General features: G+C 50.3%; 1 protein-coding gene across 9 annotated transcripts in view; it reads right to left on the reverse strand.

The window, feature by feature from the left end:
• Positions 1-20,727, reverse strand: part of Golga3 (golgin A3) — a 43,277-nt gene that overhangs the window by 3,880 nt on the left and 18,670 nt on the right. For 5 of the 9 annotated variants that reach the window (XM_021257734.2, XM_021257740.2, XM_021257739.2 and 2 more), the window contains 17 exons: positions 20,316-20,622; positions 18,675-18,877; positions 16,641-16,778; positions 14,879-15,040; positions 14,006-14,374; positions 11,988-12,065; positions 10,859-11,134; positions 10,392-10,504; positions 9,184-9,400; positions 6,796-6,939; positions 5,996-6,193; positions 5,150-5,266; positions 3,291-3,430; positions 2,569-2,701; positions 2,287-2,409; positions 1,597-1,758; positions 121-284 (listed from right to left, as the gene is read on the reverse strand). In XM_021257734.2, the coding sequence (XP_021113393.2) occupies positions 121-284; positions 1,597-1,758; positions 2,287-2,409; positions 2,569-2,701; positions 3,291-3,430; positions 5,150-5,266; positions 5,996-6,193; positions 6,796-6,939; positions 9,184-9,400; positions 10,392-10,504; positions 10,859-11,134; positions 11,988-12,065; positions 14,006-14,374; positions 14,879-15,040; positions 16,641-16,778; positions 18,675-18,877; positions 20,316-20,622 (3,044 nt within the window). The remainder of the gene's footprint in view (positions 1-120; positions 285-1,596; positions 1,759-2,286; positions 2,410-2,568; positions 2,702-3,290; positions 3,431-5,149; positions 5,267-5,995; positions 6,194-6,795; positions 6,940-9,183; positions 9,401-10,391; positions 10,505-10,858; positions 11,135-11,987; positions 12,066-14,005; positions 14,375-14,878; positions 15,041-16,640; positions 16,779-18,674; positions 18,878-20,315; positions 20,623-20,727) is intronic. The other 4 variants (XM_004844035.3, XM_004844034.3, XM_021257736.2 and 1 more) reach the window with 3 other exon arrangements.

The raw sequence follows: 20,727 nt of genomic DNA on the forward strand, positions 1-20,727 counted from the left end.
AGCTCCCACTTCCTGACCACTTACGGTAGCATTGCTTCCTCCCTGCAGCATAGGAGCAATTTCTCCAAGTCAACCCTGCCACACATCTTTACAGTTAATGCAGGGGGCCACAGGGCATACTTAAGCTGCTGCAGACAGCTGTTCAGGTTCTTGAGGGGCTCCTTGTTCACAGCAGGCGGGGGTCTCAGCAGCTCCTCTAGCAGTGAGGCTGGGACGGGGCAGTCTGGGATCTTGATGGGTGTCGCTGGGCTAGAGGAGCTGGCCTCACTCTTCGGTTCTTTCCTCTGTTTGTAAACACATATCATTAGCTTGGGCAGCGGATTTGGCTCAGTGGTTCCAGCGCCTGCCTTGCAAGCACAAGGTCCTGAGTTCAATCCTCTGTACCAAAAAACAAGCAAACAAACAAACAAATAACCAAAAAACCCCAAACATATCATTAGCTGCCCAAGGGCCCTGTCAGTTTCCCCATCACAACCTGAGTCAGATGGGTGCTTGCCCTGGGGGGACTGTCCTGCTCTTTGTATCAGCACAGCCTGACCATCGCTGGAGTTCAAGAAACACTGGCTGAGCTGCATATGGAGCCACAAGCCTGTACAAATCCCAGCACTCTGGGAGGCTGAAACAGGTGGAACACAAGTTTGAGCATAGCCTGGGCAACTTAGCAAGACCCTGTCTCAAAATAAAAAATAATATAAAAAGGGGAGGGAGGGATGTAGCTTGGTACAAAGGCCATAGGTTCAATTTCCAGTACGAAAAACAGGAAGAAAAAAAGGTAGACAGGTAGGTTGGTCACAGGGTGGCAAAGCTTTATTCCTAACGTACATGACAAAGCAGAAATGACCTAAGTCAGGATACTCAAAAAGGATATGGCTGGATCCTAAAATGAAGTTCAGACAGAAGCTTCCAGAGATCCATGGTCTCTATGAGCTTTCCTAAGAAATTAAGTAGTGCTCCCAACTTAGTAAACACCCTTCTCTATGACAGATAGCTTTTTCCCCCCTTCTTCAGGGAGACTGATTCTAGAGAGCACTGAGCTACATCCTCAACACTTATTTTGAGACAGGCTCTCCCTAAGTTGCCTGGGTTGGCCTCAAACTTGTAATTCTCCTGTCTCAGCCTCCTGAATAGCTGGGACTAAAGGCCTGTATGATCAAACCCAGCTAGGACATACAACTTTTTTTTTTTTAGGACATACAACTTTTGACAGACAGCAAATGATGCTAAATAAACCTGAGTCAGCGAGAGCTCTTTGCCTCTGCCCCTGGCTGATTCACATGGACTGAGTGGAAATCTGCTGCTGTGCTGGCACCTGAGCAGGGCTGGCAATGTAGCCAGGGGCCCAGCCTGAACCACATGTCACTGCAGCAGGATAGCAGAGCCATTTCAGCACAGTCACTCTCTCATCTGGCTTACAAAGCTTATTGAAACAAAATGGTACTTGGATTCATGAAAAACAGCAAACTTTCTATGGGAAAAGGCACCAAAGTAAAATGATTTGGCCTGGTATCCAAGCAGAATCTACTATTATTATGTATTTTCACACACAACTGTCCAGTGCACCCGGGTTAGCCCAGGGCACACGAACCCGAAACCCACCTTGGCCACGCCACGGCGGAGATCTTGCTGGAGTTGCTGGTTTTGTTGAAGCAGAGTCTTCATGTTGTTCTTTAGCTCAGACACTTTAGCTTGGAGCATGAATTTATCCTTCTGGGTCATGGACAGATCTTCCTGCACCATCTCTAGCTCACACCTGATATTCTACAGAGAGTGAATTGAGATTTTTAAATGCAAAAAGATCTGAAACACACTGTTGAGACCTTCGTTTGTAAATCACTTCTAGCGGAGTGATATTTATTTTTATTTTTTGAGGAAGTTAGGAGAGTTTTTACTGGAAATAAGGAGAAGGAGAATAACTCCTGGGTTTTCAGGACGGGTCTCAAGTGGGGTGGCCTTGGACTGATTTTTATAGGATGAAATGTGAGATGTCTCCCTCTCAGCAGTTTCCTCTCTGGACACCAAGACTTTGAAGGGCCCAGTGACAATCATACCCTAACATCTCACTGAAACTCCAGAGCTGTACCCAGACACAAGCAATATCCATCTAGTTGCCTTGCATAGCCAGCCTCAAGAATTTAATCATTTCTGGGTGACAAATGAGCTCTGACTGTGACTGTGGCCATTTACTTCCACATGAGGAATCTTAGCAAGCCCTACCAGCTTCACAGAAAAGCTGACCCAGGGGACAGACACCTGCCACGAGTGCCACCAGAGCCCAGGAACAGACACCTGTAGCAGCTGCTGTATTCCTTCCAGCTCCTTTCTGCCCTGTTGCTCCGTCAGGTTCAGCTGCTGCTTCAGAGACTGGAGGTCCCGCTCTTTCTGATCCAGCTCCCACTTGAGATTTTCCATCTGAAGGGGGAAGGTTACACGACCAAGGGAATTATAAAGTTGGAGCTCTTATACTGGAACATGGCTGTATGCTATTTCTGCCTATCTTTTAATATTTAGGAAAACATACAGATTCCTTTCCAAGTACGCAGGGCTTGGAGTAAGGGGTCCAGTAGTCACCTCTTGGCTTCCCGCAGGCTGCTGGCTCAGCTGCTCATCCAGCTTCTGCTGCAGGACCTGGAGCTGGGTCCGGGCCTCTGCCAGGTCCACCTGGAACTGTGCTATCTCCTGGGAGTGTTTCCGCTCCTGAATCCTGACATTAGAAAAGGTAAGAATGAAATGACAGCATCTTCCCAGCTTGCCTTCCACTCTGGATATGGCCTGTGGATTGCAGCCATCCTGGTGAGCTCCAGACTGCTCACTTCAGGCTGCAGATGGTGCTGGATGCTTGTAATACTCCCCTGACCCTGCAAATCCCTCTGGAAGACAAGCTCTGTCCATACCATTCAGGGTACAGTGCTGACCACCCATTCACAGATCACATAGTGAGCAGAGGACACCAGGGCTGCAGTGTACATGGCCATGCCCCAGTGTGTCTGAGTTGATGCTATGCTATTGTGGAGCTACAAGGACCTCTTGGTGCCCGGGACACAGTCTAACAGTGAGTGCTCATATAGCTCCCTGTCCCAGGGAGGAAGAGCAAGGCAGGAACGCACCAGGGGAATGAGGCTTCCTGGGATGAGAGTCAGGTAATGGCTCCCTTGATTGATCCCTTAAGCAATTTGGTAAAAGCTAAGTGATTCGAAAGCGGGAGACCCTGGCAGCTTGGCCTCTACCATATCACTGCACTGGGCAGGTGGCTGCCCCATCCCCTCTGGGTTGCCACATGGCCCATCACTCACTGCAGCTCATCAGCCTCGGCCTGCAGTGTCTGCACCAGGTGCTCCTTGGCCTGCAGCTCCTTCTTCACCTCACTCAGCTCCATGGTGGCTGCCTTGAAGTGCCGGCGATTATGGCCAGCTTCCACCCTGGCAGCAGCCACCTATAATGAAGGAGGAAGCTGGCATTACCCACACATGAGGTGCTCTGTGGGGCACCTGAGGCTTGACGGGCAATAAGCACCAGCAGGCAGAGCTGCTCCCAATCCAACACGAGTTCCCCAAAGAACTGAGGGTGCCTGCCACGATGCTCAGCATGCAGCAAGCAAACAGGATGCAGTTGCTAGTGTCCGCTGAATGAACACATTAATTCTTGACTGTCAAGATATCTCCATCTTTCTATTTTATTCATGTATTCTGAGAGCAATTTACCTTCCCATCATACTGTCAAGTCTATCATGTAACTAGTCTCCTTTCTGAAATTTTAATATTTTTCAGACCTAACAGATTCTGTCAAGATTTCTAAGAGGAAAGCAAATTCTTGAAAGTATCCAAAAAATGTAATGGGTGAGGCTGAGGCAGGAGGATCATTAGTTTGACGCCAGCCTGAGCTAAACCCAGTTTCAAAAAATCTAAAAAATTGGGCCAGGGATTTAGTTCAGTGGTTCTACCGCCTGCCTCACAAGCACAAGGTCCTGAGTTCGATCCCTGGTACCAAAACAACAAACAAACCTAAAAAACAAACAAACCAATAAAAAAGAAAAAGAGAGATCAATTTTTAATAATTTAGTTTCCTTGTCTAATGGCACTAACATGCACTTTATTTAAAAGAACTCTTACAAATCATTAAAACAACAACCCCAGGTGGGGGTATGCATAGCATAGCTCAGTGGTAGAGTACTTGCCCCGCAAGCACAAAGCCCTGGGTTAAATCCCCAGCATCACAAAAGAAAAAGAACACAACTCGAATGGAAGGTACTGACAGTATTGTCACTAGGTGGAGATGTGAGATGATCTAACTCTCATCTTTGTGCTTTTTAAAATGCTTAACCACTGTGTACTATTGTTAAATCAGGGTAAGCCTAAATGCATTTACAGGAAAAAATAAGTAAAATTCACAAGTCTTCTAAAAAAAGAAAGAAATCAAAGTCACATACACGTCATTTACTTCCCCCAGCACTTTTATTTATAAATTGTCTTTTTTTCTTTTTTTGTAGTACTGGTTTAGGGCCTTGTGCATGCTAGGCATGTGTTCTACCATTACATCCCCAGCCCTTTTTACGGTTTGTTTGTTTTTTTGGTACTGGGGCTCGAACTCGGGACCTTATGCTTGCAAGGCAGGCACTGGAACCACTGAGCTAAATCCCCGGCCCCCATTTTATGTTTTTTAATTTGGGACAGGATCTTGCTAAGTTGCCTAGGCTGGCCTTGAATTTTCATTCCTCCTGCCTTGGTCTCTTGAATAGTTGGTGTTACAGGCATGTGCAACCACATCTGGCTATTTATGCCTTCTTTTAAGGTAAGAATAAACTTTCAGCAGGAAGCTCAGGTTCCAATGGTGAAGAAAAAAGCCCGGGCCAGAGGAGGTCGCCATCAGCTTCTGCACAAAGGGGTGCAAGTGGCATCTTTCTTGTCTGCACATCACCCACATGGGCAGTGTGTGTCTAAATCAGCACTGCAGGACATGGATACCTGTTCCTAACAGAGACTAATATGCTCAGTCCATCCCCCTTAGGACATAACTGTGTAGCCATCTAATATGATGCCACCTTGCAGCCTGTCACCATCACACAGCATGGACAACACTGAGCCCCAGAAGGAGCAGAGTGGGAAAGGTGCCTCCCAGGCCCCTGCGGGCTGTGGGTGGGCAGCTGGCCACGCACCTGCTTCTTGAGGCTGCTCACTTCTGCCTTCTCTCTCTCCAGTGAGGCTTGCAAGGCCTGGACAAGCTGCTTCATCTGGCGATCCTCTTCCTCTTTACGCTGCAAAACTGCCTGCACCTAGACCACATTGCAGAAGGATGGCAAGGAGGCACCATTGCAAGAAACTGGCAGAGCCCACAGTGGGTGCCGTGCAGGAAGCCCCGCAGGCTGAGCACACGCACCACAGGACATTACGGAGAGGAACAGTGAAGAGAGCCCCTGCTATGGCAGCAGGCATCTGAGGTCACGGGGTACAGTCACATGGTCCCAGTGACACATGTATGTTGGGGTACAAACACAAACGTCATCATGTGTGGCAGTAGAGAATGGGAGTGGTGGGAAGAAGGGTAAAGAAAATACTCTCTGGAAGGGGTAAGGGGGCACAATGTGGCCCTCTCTGAAGACTCCCAGAAGTCCCAGCCATCCCTCAGGCCACAAAGCAGATGTGGAACCCAGGAGCTAAGAACAGTCTGGGTTAGACCCAGTTCTGACCTGTGTGAGGACAAAGGTGAATATCCACTGCCCCTGTGACTGCCTAGGACTGGAGGACAGCCTGCCTGCCCTGCCAGGATCACCATGCAAAAGGAATGAATGATCTCTGGTTTCACATTCAGAACTCCCCACTTTACCCCTGCAGCTCAGAGATCTAGGCTTGCGAGTTAACCAGACTCCCCAAGCTCTTGTTTGTTTCTCCCTAAGACAAGGAGGTCATGTTCCCGTGAGTGCTCACAGTGACATGATGTGTGCAACACTGATAGTGTACTAGGCCCACCAGCTCTCATTACCCTGGCACCTGAGTCTAAATACCTGCAGATTCAGCTGGACCAGGTCAGCTTCCCTCTTGGCTAGCGCTGTCTCTAAGACGCTGTTGTGCTCCCGCAGGGCTGCATTGGACTGTCCAAGGCCTGTGAGTCTCCCTCTCTCATGTTCCAACTCAAGAGCCAACTTCTTATTTGACTCCTCAAGGCGCTTTATCTTCTTTCTGAAGCCTCTGGACTCTTGAAGCTAAAACGTCAAAGTGACTGAAATGACCTGTTGTGCTACATGGAATCACTGTGCTCCCAGAAACAGGAGGGTGGTTTTCAGCAGGAAACAGCTGGCAGTAGAGCCAGCACACATTGCCCTCGATCCATGACTGAGGCTGCAGGGGCTATGGCAGCTACTCTCCAGGGACCATAGCTTCCCGGGAAGAGGGTGCAGGGACTGTGCAGCCAGCGGAGCCACTGCACAGATGAACATGAACTGGGCTGACCTCAGCAACACATTTCAAGATGAGACAGATTGCTGAATGAAGCAGGCAGCCCTGGAGGGACAGATGGCCCCCTGGAACTCCTGGTGGAGGGGCCAGGGGCTACCATGGCTCAGTGACAGCATCGAGCTGCAGTACATGCCACCTGAAGCTAGAATTGCTTCTCACTCTGAGTTCTTTTAAAGGTTCAAGTTAGAGTTTGTAACCAAAGCCTTCTAACCAAGTAGAAGTTTCCAGTACGAATCCCAGTGACCATTCCACTGGATATAAATGGCTGACAATGTCGCAACCCTCCATAGAGTGTGGGGGACAGTCTGGCCTGCCTCTGTGCTCTGTGCTGGGTACAGCTCGGGGTTACCTCGTCCTCCAGCTCTAGCACCTTCTCCCGGGACTCCTCCAGCTCCTGGCTCGTCATGGCAATCACCTCCTGAAGCTCCTTCTCCAGCATCAGCTTGCTGTGGCCAATGCTCTGCAGTTCCACCTCCAGTGCCTGGATCCTCTCCTACAGTAGATGGCGCAGTGTGGCTGGTCATCAACCCATGACAGGTCCTCACCCCAAGCCTCCCATGAAACTCTGGCCCTGAAGCTGCCTGGCCTCGTGCCAGTCATGCTCTCACACACTTCTTCTCGCGAAAGGGTCTGAGGTCACCAACCACAGCATTCATACACTATGACACAGACAGGTACCACCCACACAGACAACAGATCATCCCATTAAACAGTAAATGCTCTGGGAAAACAGAAAAAAAGTCTAACCAGCAGTAAGGGCTCTGTGGTGTGTGAGCTGCACTCTGGATCACGAACATAACACACACTTGTTCATACACGCAGGCACATGTTCACACGTGGGCAGATGTGCACACACTACACACATGCTTACACATGCCAGACACACTTGCTGCCACCATGGTGGAGGTCCTGTTCTGAACACGCTTCTGGTTCCACTCAACTACTTCCTGAGGAAGGTTCTAACCCCTACCTGCTCTGATTTCCTCTGACTGAGGATCAAAGACACATGGTAACACTACAGACCAAACCCATGACTGTCAGCTGCAGGTTCCAGCTGATCCAAAGGAGTAAAGAAGAGAGATTTTAAAGTAATAAGAAACATGACAATTGAATAGATGCTCTCTCAGGATTTTCTTGCCATACTTAGGGATTGAACCCAGGGCCTTGTACATGGTAGGCAAGTGCTCCACTACTGAGTTACATCCTTTACTTTCTTTTATTCTAAGGCAGGGTCTTGCTAAACACCCGAGGCTGGCCTCACAGTTGAGATCCTCTTGCCACAGTCTCTCAAGGAGTCGGGATCACAGGTGTGCCCCACCATACACAGCACCCTTGATATTTTATAGTCACTAAGGGGGAGGAGTATTTACTCAATTGAACAAGAAAGCACCATGTTATGATATAGTCTCTTCCAACTCATGAACTCTTTAAGTGGACAGGAGACAGGAAAATTTCACATGAGAAATGCAATGATAAGCCGGCATGGCAGCACATGCCTATGATCCTAGCACTCTGAAGCTGAGGCAGGAGAATTACCATGAGTTCACACAGTGAGTTTAAGGCTAGTGAGACCTTGTCTCAAACAATAAAACAAAAACAAAAAAAGAGTAACAATTTTTTAAAAAAGAAAAAGAAATACAATGATAAAGAAATGTAACCAGTATAATTCAAACAAATTCACTCCGGAAAAATTTAACCCCTTCTAGTAAAAGTAGAAAACAGTAAGCTTCAAAGCTGGCAAGGATGAGAGGACTGTGAGCTTCTGCATGTGAAGACTACGGGGTTCTGCAGGTGCCCATCTCTCGCCAGCAAGGCTGGCACAGGTACACCGGGGCCCCCATAAGCACCGGCTTCCCCTTGACCCCAGGGCCTCCATCCTCCCCAGGACATGGCCCTGCTGTTCATCCCAGCAGATGGAAGCAGGGGGTTCCTTGCACACAGTGCTACGCGCAGGAGGGGCAGCTCCAGTCACGGCCCCAGCCCAGTCCCCTTCTGAGGCTCCTTCTCCCCACCCAACCTCCTGCACCTCACTCTGATCTCAACGCCGCCCCTCCCCATGGAGCCCAAATCTGCCCACTCCGTTGTCCTCTTCTACTGCCCTTGGTGGCCTGTTTCCTGTCCTGCTCTTTCCACTTCTGGACCACTGTGGCAGAATCAGTGCTGCCTCTTGCCTGTCTCTCCCATCTCAGGGTCCTAACCCACTGCCTGCTGGTGCCCAATACAGGACAGGAGGAGCCCCACAGGTAGCTGTCTGGGCTTCATTATCAGCAAGGCCAAGCCCAAGCTCCTTCCACCTAAAATGCCCTCTTTGCCTCTCCAGGGCATCCTCCTCCTGCCAAACACTGGCCCAGCCCCACTGTACCCGTACCCCTCCCTCGCTCAGCCACTCCTCTGTCCACACTCCAGGACCCTGGGCTGCATGGCCAGAGCAGAGTGCAGGGCAGGTCCTACTTGTGCCTCGCAGCCAGAGCACAGTTTCTCCAGACCATGGAGGCTTCTCGGTGAAAACAGTTCCCCACTACACACTGCTGAGGGATGACGAGGCTATGGGTACTGTGCACAAGTCACTAACGATACCTGTGTATTTCAAAGAAATGCTACCCACACTTTTCAGTTCTACCAGCTTTAAAAATTCTCTTTTAGATGGGTTTAGGGGGAGAAAATGTTTATAAAACATCTTTGCCCTACACTCAAAGAGTCTCCATGGCTCTGGGAGAGCGAGGTGGGGTTTACCTACATGTAGGACAGGGTCACTGTCACTGCTGGTGCTCTGGGCTCTGAGCTGGCTCAGCTCCATGTCTGCAGCCTCTTTGGCAGCCAGAGCCTCTTGCAAGCGGCGGCTGAGGATGCTCACAGCATTCTCGTAGGCCTTGTGCTTGGTCTTCATCTCCTTCTGGGCACTGGTCAGATCTGAGCCCAGCTGCTTCATCTTCTGCTTCTGCTCTGTGATGGCCCTGGGACATGAAGGAGACACAGAGGAGGCGGCTGACCTCCAATGCCGTTGCCCAGTTTCCTGGCCTTCCTGCCCAGTGCTAAGGGCTAGTGAATGGCATCCTGTTCACCCTCAAGGGCTGGGCGGGGCTTAGACCCAAGCTTAGCCCAATCCCGATTACTGCCCCAGCCTGGCTGCCAAGGGGAGCATGAGGGCAGGCAGCAGGTGAGTACCTGTCCTGGAGGCCCTGGGAGGTGAAGGAACACGCATGGCAGGGACCTCTGGAAGCCACAGAGGAAGCAAGAGCTTCAGGAGTTTGAGTCATGTCTGCTAGACCTGCCCTCCTCCTGGAGCAGTTCTGAAATGACCTGGTAAGGGCAGGGTAACAGCCCGCTCCTACCTAACAGAAGTGCACCCAGCATTCTTCCTGATAGTCAGCAGGAAATCCCACAACTAGGCTCATTAGGGAATCAGCCAAAAGAGACAAGCAGCACAGGCCATGGTATGTAGGTAAAAAGCCTCAAAGGCTATCTGCACATGTGTGCACATGTGTGCACAAGTACACACGTATGTGCCTGTGAAGGCTTGTGTTCAGGATTATGTGAGCACAAAATGAGGTATAGGAGGAATACCACTGTGTTGCCCTTGGTGAGAGAGCAGGAGCTGCAGGATGTTGCTGTAAGTATGTGGCACAAAAAGCTGAAAGAAAAGAGAAAGGAACGGGAGTGTCTGGGCTGGGGTGTGTCTCATGGTAGAGACTGCTTAGCAAGCACAAGGCTCTGGGGCGGATCCCTAGCACCATCAAAAATAATTTTAAAAGGTAGCTCTTGTTAAAGGATGCATGAGTAAACCAGCTTAGGAACTCCAGGACTATTTTGTAGAAAAAGCAAGTGCTCAGTATTGGTGGAGCTTTAAACTTGGACCTGAATGCCCTCAGCTACCTCTCCAGAGGCAGAGTTAGTCCTCATTGAGGGCATCACCCACAACCACAGACACGCTGTGTGCAGACTCACTTTTTGGCCTCTTGCTGCAGTGCTTCTATTTGCTCCTTCAGTGCCTCGTTGGCCTCTGTAAGAGTGACCATCTGCTCTTTGTCAAACTGCAAAGACTTCAAAGAAAAAAAGGCCTGTGAGAAGTGCAAAGCCACTTGCTGCAGATGTCTGCCTTTGACAAATGAAAGTTTGTAGAGTTCCCATTACTGTGTCTGGAGCATGAGCAGTATGGTGAGGAAGGGTAGGTTGGCAGGAAATTCACTTTCCTTGTGTACCTGCCTGGATTCCCCAGGGCCCTCCTAGGCCTCACTGCAAACCGCTGAATGATGGGCATCTGTCCCCTCCCTTTGCCGGACATTTTGGTCCTTTCTATGTTGTGAATCTCATGGAGACCGACAGGGTTCTGCATGCACTCTGCCCTAGACCTGGGCCACCCTCCAACTGCTCCCTGCACACAGGAAACCCCGCCCCACACATTTCAGGCAGACCTGCAGGTATGTCTCCATCTCGTCTCGCTCCTTCTGTGCTGACTGGAGGTGCTCCTCAAGGTCAGCCATCTGCTGGTGGGCCAGGGACACTTCCTTCTGCAAGCGAGAGTACTCCACCTCCACGGCCCTCTTCCCTCCCTGCAGCCTGAGCAGCTCCTGCCTCAGCTCCTTCATCTCCAGGTCCAGTCGCTTTTTTGTGGCCTTCAGCTCACTAATGAGCTCGTCTTTAGAGGTGGTATCCCGCCGGTAGGCCTCCACCATCACCTGCACACAACACTGCTAGAGTTGGTGCCCAGTGGGGGCTTACCAGGGGCATGACAGCTTAAAACAACTCATTTACCGGGGCTGGGGATTTAGCTCAGTGGTGCCATGCCTGCCCTGCAAGCCAAAGGTCCTGAATTCAATCCCTGGTCCCCCCCAAAAAACAAAAACAAAACAAAACAAAAAAACCAACTCATTTACCATTCAGCTAGAGCATAACATTTGAGCTAAAGACAATGTATTTCACCCAGTGTAAGACACTACCCACTGAGGTATCCCACTGCTCTGCACTAGGAGAGGCAGCATCCTAGTGACCTGGGCCTTACAGGGGGCGAGGGCCCTTGTCCATCTGAGGGACCTTGGCTGCATGGCTGCAAGGTTCTCCCTTACAGGCCAGTAAGTGACAAACCAAAACACCACTTAAATAAAGCACAGCTTCCTCTCACAGCCTCCTGGGGCACCTGGGCGGGCCCCTGTGAGGAGTGTGAATCAGAGGCATCCTCCATAGGAAACACTGCTTCCACACACAGAATCTGTGTCTCATGTCTTCCGGGGACACTAATCTGTTGTAATGTTGGACCGCGGCAAGCACTTTTCAAAGATACTTCACATGACAGACAACAACCTGCACACAACGTTCAACACACATGGCTCTCTGGAGTGACAGTAACAGGGTGCTGTGACAAACACCACAGTGGTAAGTGCCTCGCATGGCCCACACGGGGACATGCTGACCTCACAGACTGTGACAGGACGTGTGGAGGATCTGGATCTTTCCATCCTTCTGAATGATTTCATTCTACCAAAGCCAACAGACCACAAAGGGCTGCATCTGACACGTGTTTCACTTGAGAAAACTATGTCCTACCTTCTGCTGAAGGAACTGCTCCTTCACCTTCTGTGTCTGCTTTCTCAGGGAGGCCGCCTCCTGTTGCAGGTGCTCCACCTACGGGACGGGTTTGCACATAGGTGGCCTCAGGGGTCTAGGAGGCCTGTGCTCTGGCAGCACAAAGAGGAAACCCCATGCAGGCCAGTAGTCCAGGTGCGCAGGCAGGACACAGCCCCACATCCTTTTTCCTCACCCCATAACAGCACCAAGATGGGGGAGTGAGGAGGGGTGTGGAGGGAGCGTTCTGGACTAGATATCCACAGCCCTCCCTGGAATGGCCAGTGGGCCATGCATCTGCTGCAACTTCTCTGGTCAGGTCCTGCAGCACAAAAGCAGCCACAAACACTATGTAGAGAACAGTGAGGCTGAGCTCCAGAGAACCTCAGCATGCAGGGGCCCCAGGCCCTGCAGCCTCCCACCTAAAGGGTCAGAGAGCTCACCAAGCTACACCCAACCACATGGAGATGCTTCTGAAGAAGCCACGTGACACGAGGGCCCTCGTGGCACATAGCAAGAAAGGCACAGGTCCACATCAAATGACAGTCATGCTGCGATGTGACAGCCCCCCGAAGCCATCACAGTGAAACGTTGTTCACCACGCAGCAGCTGGTCTGGGTCAGTGCATCTGCCTGGGTCACTGTCCTGAAGATGCGGTCAGTGTGCCTGAATGGGTCGCTGTCCTGGGGTGTGGAGGTCACTGTGCTCATCTTGTTCACTGTCCTGGGGGTGTGGGGGTCAGTGTGCCCACCTGGGTCACCATTCTAGGGGTGTAGGGTCAGCGTGCGTGTGTCTGGGTCACTGTCCTGGAGGTATGGGGTCAGCACATCTGTCCCAGTTAGGGAAGAGGCTGTTTCTGTTTTCTCCTTTGAGACTAGAACATGTTCCACAGGAGCATGTGATCACTTGGGCCCAGTGAGGAATGAACATTCTTTCCTGCAATATGGAGGTGGCTCTAAGCTTCTCCATCAGGAACTATCCACGAAGGACCAAGGCACCAGTTGTTCCAGATACATCATTTATCCCCTGTAAGCATCCTTGTCACGTTCCCCTGACCCTGTGCAGTTCCACAGAAAAGGCAGAAGAAAGGGACCCAGGCCAAAGGCAGCCCGTGTGGACAGGGCAGTCTCAGGGATGCCCAAGGATGAGCATCCATGCCAGTGAGGGCCACAGGGACTGATACCCAGCAGGCTGGAGGCTGGGGAACAGTCATATTTCTTCATTAGGCTGCCTCTGGTTCTCAGGTCAGGAAGAGACTTCAGAATTAGAAAGACAGTAGCTCAGGGTGAAAGTAACACCACCCTGCTACCTTCCATCTCATTAGGAAAAGCATCATAACTCAAGGGCACCTGCAACCAGCTTTGTCAGTAACAATGCAGGTAAAATGCTGATATGATCAACACTGTCTAGTGCTAGCCCAGGTCTCCCTAACCAAGATACGAATCAGTAGAGAACCCTGATGACCCTTCTAAATGAACACCCCAAAGGAAACAGATCAGAGCCCCTCTTACACTTGACCCTGTGGAGGGAGATGTAAGGGCTGAGCCATTCCCTAATGTTAATTTTACTTCCTGCACATCCTTCTTCACTCTGTCCAGATTTTAAAAATACATTTGCCTACACCCAACTGTGTTGCACTATTAGCTGACTGGTTCCTGCCAGGTATGACCTGCTGCCAGGCTGTGGTCTCAGTACTGGGATCCCAGGGTGGCTGACAGGTCCTCCCTGCCCCTCCCTGTGCCCTATCTCACCTCAAGAAACTAAGTTTCTTATAGCTCCTCCCTAGGCTCAGGTCCATATCCTCAGCAGACAGAAGATGGTATTTCTTGGCAGATGACTTTTAAAAGCCCTAAACCAAACTCAGGCTCCCAGTTCTGTGTTTTTCTCATCCAGAAGCCTAGGTGGAGCTGGGGCAGAGCATGAGCCACTGGGGCCCCTGCCCTACAGAATTCTCCCACATGCATGGGAGGATGATCACAACATGGTGTTGCCCCGGTTACCTGGCTGGACTTGACAGCCAACTCTTGTCTCAGCTGCTCTAAAAGTCCTGATGTCTCCTCAGTACCTTCTTCCAAGCGCCTCGCTTCCCTATCAAGCTCCTCCTTGCCACTCCTGGCTGCCTGCAGAGCCACCTCCAAGACAATCTTCTCGTTCTGCAGGAAGCGGACCGTGTCCTCCCTGACAGCAGCCTCCCCTTGCAGCTCCTCCAGCTGTGCCTGTAGCTCATTGTATCGGGTGTGAAGGTCTTCTAGGGACTGTTCCCGAGCCTGCAGGGCCTCCTGCGCCAAGGTGAGCTGTTTCGCCAGGCCCAAGTGCTCCTGCTGCAGCGCCACGAGCTGCTGGTCTCGCTGCTGCTGAGTCAGCTTCACCTGCAAACAGAAGTAAGTTCACCCTGCTGTCCTCACCCCTGCATTGACAAGTTTTTCCCTGTTCAGGATCTAAATAACTTCGATGGGCTCTTTGGAGGGTCTTTTTAAAGCCAAATTCTGAGCCAGGCACGGTGCTACATGCCTATAATCCAGCACTTGGGAAGCTGAGGCCAGAGGACTGCCACAAGTTCAAGGCCAGCCTGGGATACATAGTGCTTTCAAACTTCACCCTGAACTACATAGTGAGACTCTGTCTCAAAAAAAAAAAAAAAAAGCAAAATTCTGATGCAGAGCATGAACAGAGGTAACCTGGCACTCATGGTCTGATGGTAATCCTTTGCACATATTCCACAAACAACCCAACACAACCCACACTGCCTAGCAGCCTCACAGGAGAGGTCACTACACAGGCTGGCTGTAGTCAGCCCTGGTTGTGCACACTGGTCGGGCCCATGGCCACAGGGCCTCTGTGTGCCTGAGTCCAGGGCTGCAGCAGGTACTTGCCTGTTCTAACTGCTGCTCCAGGGCCACTGCTGAGTCTGCCACCTTCTGCAGCTGCTCCCGTTCGGTCTCAAACTCTTCTAGCCTCCTCTGAAGATCCTCCTCCACCATTGTCTTTGCCTCCCGAATCTGCACAAAGGCTGCTTCCTGATCCAACATGTCAGCCTGGGCCCAGGAAACAGTATTTAAAAAGCAGGGAAAACAGCAGCCTAGGGTTAGGGAAACCTGCTGGGCTGAAATGCCCTTTGTTCACATCTCTATCCTGTGTACAAGCTACTCAGTGAGGGGCTCATGCTGCTCACCTGCCACAGGGTGACTCCTAGCATGGGACTGACCCAAGGGAGTGGCAGGCAAACACCAGTGTTAAGAAGGGGGATCTGGGGCCGGGGATTTAGCTCAGTGGTTCTGCCGCCTGCCTCGCAAGTGCAAGAACCCAAGTTCGATCCCTGGCACCAAAAAAAAAAAAAAAGAAGGGGGATCTGCCTAGCACAGTGGTGCAAACTTGCAGCCCCAGCAACTTGGGAGGCTGAGGCAGGAAGATCACTTGAGCCCACAAGACTGACAACAGCTTGGGCAACAGCTAGACCCAGGCTTAGAAAAAAAGAACTGGGATCAAGGGATGGATTAGCCTCCTTGGTATTTCTAGTGGGAGAACAGCGGGCAGCATGTTCCACCTTCCGGAATATAGTACATAAAATTTTCTCTTTGACAAGACTGCTGCTCTGTATCACTTAGTAAAACAAAGTAAGAGAAGGAACCATAGGATATGGTACTCATTCCATTCTGACTGTGTGAATGAGACCTGGCATCTTAGTACATTTCTTAGGGAAAAAGACTAGTTAATAACTCAAAATGGGCCAGGGATTTAGCTCAGTGGCACCGTGCCTGCCTCAAAAGCAAGCATAAGGTCCTGAGTTTGATCCCTGGTACCAAAAAAAAACAATCTCAAAATGTTTTTGGTCTTTTTAACTGAGCCCTTTGCCATTACATTGATATGATGATGACTCTCTTCCATTATCCAAGCCAAAGAGCCCCGTGATTCACACAGAAAAGGAGGCAGGTACAAAGTAGCAAGATGAGAAAAGAGAAAAGTCTGAGGAAAGTGGACTTTCTGTATGACTTTTTACAAAAGGGCAGGAACAAAACTTATAGCAGCACTCTCAGCACAAGGTGAGAGTGTTACATGTTACAGTTTCTTCTTTATGTTTTCTAAAAAGGACATTAAACAAGTTTACTATCTATTTTATAAAAGAGGAAACCAGGCTCTGAGTGATTAAGAAATCTCCCAGGTTCTCACAGGCACAAAAAGCAAGCAGGAGGGCTGGGGATTTAGCTCAGTGGCACCATGTATCACGTAAAGATGACTGGGCAGACAGCAGCAGCAGTAATAAAGACCTCATGTGGTGCGGGAAGACGAACTAGCAACACAGGTGAAGTGTGTGGAATAAACACAAAAGCCTACACGAAGAAACACCATGTCATCCAGCATGCAAGACACAGCAAGACCCTGCTCCCCCCATCCACTCTTTCCAGCCCGGGCCCCAAGGTGACACCGACATGCAGGTCCAACACAGGGTGGGGCCCCTGAGCCCTACGCAGCTTTTAGAAACATCCATGTTTACATATATACATAATATAAGATGTATGCATGCTTATGTTTACGTGCACATATTATGCTTAGGACTAAGTGCAGTGTGTTTTCTCACTCTTGCCAGTGACACCAAAGGCAAACAGAAACTGGCACCCACCACAGCCCAACCCTCACCTCAATGCTCTGGAGCTGCACAGCTATGCGCTCCTTCTCCTTGATGGACCTGTGCTGTGTCTCTGTCAGCTGCTGGGACAGAGACACATTCTCAAGCTTCAGGTGCTCCAGGAGGCCAGCCTGGGTCATCTGTCCAACCTTCAAAGAAAGACACGAGGGTAGAAAGCTGCGCAGCTTCAGACGTTAAGTGCAGAACATCCTGTCCCAAGCTATCAGGGTAAGAGTCTCTGCCCACCAACAGCACCAGCTTCCCTCTTGATGGCCTGTGCAGCAGGGCCTGCCCCACCCCGGGACTCACCCACAGGCTGCCCTGCTCCAGTCTGGGGCCTGCCTCAGCTGACCGTCTCCCCATGAAAAGGGGCCTGGGGCCAGCTCCCCAGGGGCGAGGGCAACACTGACAGGCCTGTGGCTGGACTGCCCCCCCAACTCTAGTCCCAGCGGTTGTCTGGACTGAGGGTGGAAGGTGTGACAGTGAGGACAGCTTTGGGCTGAAAAGAAGCCGCTGGGGCAAGGGAAGGTGGCATGGCCGTGTGGTGTCGAGGCACAGAAGGACGGCAGTCTGCTCCACGCGTTTCACCCTGTGAACAGCTACTGGGAACCAAGGGAGAATTAGGGGCAAACCAGCAAAAAACCCTAATTCCACAACAGTGAACCTGGGCACCAAAAGAAAGCAAGAAGGTTCTCAAACGGCCACTTCCTTTGGTTCCCCCTTTATTTCTGTCTTCCAAATTGCATTTCTGACTTGTTTACACAGAAAATCTTGCTCATTTCTCTAAATGCTTTACCCTGGTACAAATGCACTGCAGCTTGTGGTGCATTAATTTGCATAATGACTGATGTTCAAGTACACTGGAGTATAAGAAATACTTTTCCATATGGTCCTTTAGCTTAAAAAATGTAATATAAACTTAAGAACACTTCTGCTTTGCATTTGTAAACTCTAGATAAAAAAGAAAAGGAGGGCCAGGGATTCAGCTCAGTGGTTCCAGCACCTGCCTTGCAAGCGCAAGGTCCCGTGTTCGATCCCCAGTACCAAAAAAAAAAAAAGAAAAGGAACATTTGGTGGAGATGGTATTTTATATGCTGTACTTGAAAAATAAAATTTCAATGAATCTGTAATATTTTATCTGGGGAAAAAAAAAAGCCCACAGTTAAATTTTCAGAAGGTTGACCAAAAGTACTCTTCAGCTACTTCACTCTAGGCACTAAGCTTCAGAGCAAAGTGCATTCCAGCAGCTTCCTGTTCCTCCCCTCATCTCCAAAGCACGCTACCTGAGACTGCCAGCCTCATGCCGACGTGCACATACATCAATGCCACCCCATCCAGTGACACACAGAATAACACATGTTCACCAAGATGCATTATATAAAAGTACAATTCCCAATGAGAAATGTAATTGTGTTGTATACCTACAATGTACCAATAAAAGAATTTAATACAAAAAAAAAAAAAAAAAGAATAACACATGTTCCCACATAAGGAGAACCAAAGGCTGGTGTGGCCAGCATCTAGTAACAAAGCAAAGAAAATGTCCTCTATACAGTCAAAAGAAAAGAAAAAAGAAAATGTCCTCTACAGGACCTGGAAGTAAGAGTTCACATAGGAATAATTTGGTGATTATATATTCCTCAGTTCAAGCAGCCAAGGCCAGGAAGGGAACGCCTGCCATACTGTGTGCCTGATGGAGAATGTCACAGGGGAGGGATGCAGGGCAAGGCGCCCAGGTGGGGGACCCCTGAGACCCAGCAGGTGTGAATTTGAGGGAAGAGTTACCCTTCAAAAGAGGGCTGAAGCTGACTAGCAGAGCCTGGGGCATCCCAGAGCAGGCATTTCAGAATGAAAGACTCAGGTAGAAGCCAGAAGGCTCTGTGTGAGAAGGTCATGCAGAGGAGTACCCTGCACAGGAGGGGTACAGAGCACACTCATGGATAGCACACTTTAATGGAAACATCCTTTTAGTTTAAGATAAAAGTATGGTTCCCCAAGGTACAGGGCATATGCCTGTCGTGCTGAACGAAGTCCATGGGCCATACCTGGATATGGGCCACCTCACCCTGCAGCCTGACCCGGGCCTCCTGGGCCAGGGCAAGCTGCTCCTGGTACCACTGCCGGGCATGCTGCAGAGATGCGATCTCAGCCTGCGATGCCTGCAGCTTGCTGGTCAGCGTCGTGCGCTCCAGCTGCACTTGCTGGAGCTGGCTCTGCAGGGCTGCCATCTGCTGTCGGAGGTCATGCACTGAAAGGGAGAAAGCACAGACCACTTAGGCCTGCCAGCAGCACAGGAGGGCATGAGCTCTTTGGGCATCTGACAAGAAGCTGGCCCTACAGAGAGCAGGGAAGGTGGACCTGGCTATCTCAGGAGCCAGGCGCTACAAAGTTGCCACTGCACTGTGGATGTAGACCACTGCTCCTGGGAGACACAGGGCTGGGTTCTGGCAAGCTTTCAGTCACATATTCATCAAGCCACGTGTAACCTTTATTTACATGTGGCTGTTTAAAGACACCTTAATATCTGTTTTCTTTCCTCAATATCGAGCTGATGGCCAGTAGCTATGAGTCAGCCATGGCTGCTGAGCAAAGTTCCCCTAACCAACACATCTTCTCCACTAATAGCTCACAGTCCCTCACACTGAGCACACCAGTGTTTGGGGGCATTTTAAGCAGCAAAACCACTGTGAGGAACAGACACACAAGTCTGGCCCTGAAAAGACTACAGAAAGGACCTAGCTCATAGCCTGAGCTGAGGGAAAGTCTTGGGGAAGGGAAGACCTGAGGCAAACAAGAGGGCAGCACACTCCTGCAGCCAGCCACAGGTACATTGGGAACTCAAGTTTTTGTCACTCTCCACATGTCCACAAAAGGCCACGAAGAGCTATGAGTACTGGATTGGGAGCTGCAAATAAATTTAAGCAAGTAGGCAAATTCAGTTATGGAATCTCAAGTACTGCAAACCAACTGTGTGCACGAGATTGCCATGGACACCCTGGCACTGCCTTCAAACCACCTGGCCATGGCTGTCAGCTACCAGCAAACGCAGCAGTAGAGTCCTGGGCCGGCTGCCCCCAACTCTTGCTGGTCTGCATGTGTGGCCAATTCTTAACATCAGCAAGGGCAGGGCAGGAGGAGCACAAAGGGAGCCAGGAAGGCGCTGATAGCCCAAATCACAGAACCAAAAACTCAGGTACTTTTATACCTAAATTATACCCCAAACTAAAGAATGCAGTTATCATTCCGAAGATATTTTTCAAAATTTTTATTTTTTAAAATGTATTTTATTGTCTGTCCGTCCCCCCACCCCCCAGTAGTGGGGATCGAACTTAGGACCTTGCCCTTACCAGGCAGGCATGGAGCCACTGAGCTACATCCCTGGCCCATTTTACTGGTTTTTTGGAAACAGTCTCACTACGTGGCCCAGGTTGGCCGTGAACTCACAGAGATCCTCCTGCCTCAGTCTCCTGAGTGCTGGGATTACAGGCAAAGCCAATTTCTGAGACCTAACTCATTCCCCTGGATGTTCATGCAAAAATGTACAGAATCATGTCAGTTCAACCAAAGCTGTATTCACTTTAGCAAGTAGACACCCAGTATCAGTCATACGTTAATGCCACCTGCAGCTGAGTTCACCAGGAGGCCAGGTGCCAGGTCCAGCAGCAGCAGCTCGAGCCCAGCCTCACCTGTGTTGTCCTTGCTGAGGATGCTTCTCTGCATGTCCTCAACTTTGGCCATCAGTCTCCGGTACTGTTCCTCTGCCACCTGTAGGTCATTGTTTGAAGATGCCAGGCTGGCATTCTTGGCTTCCAACATGTTCTGCAGGTCAGTCATGGCCTGCTCCAGGTCCCAGCAGGACTGCTTCAGGGTGTCCACCTCGGAGCTGAGGGAGTCCTGCTTCTGCTGGCTGCTGTGGCTCCGCTCTACCTGGGCCTGCAGCCTGGTGTGTAGGGCAGCCAGCTGGGCCTGCAGCTCTGCCTTTTCCTGAAGTGCCTGGAAGTATCAAGCAACCACACACTTTCAGAAAAGTGAGTCACTTCTGTCCAGTGTGTTAACAAGACTGCCAATACAGGGAGACAACCGTGACTCACAAGTGTG

Source organism: Heterocephalus glaber, unplaced genomic scaffold, assembly GCF_053883595.1.
Source record: "Heterocephalus glaber isolate CG9 unplaced genomic scaffold, H.glaber_assembly_v1.0 deba00001687, whole genome shotgun sequence".
Taxonomy (NCBI): domain Eukaryota; kingdom Metazoa; phylum Chordata; class Mammalia; order Rodentia; family Bathyergidae; genus Heterocephalus; species Heterocephalus glaber.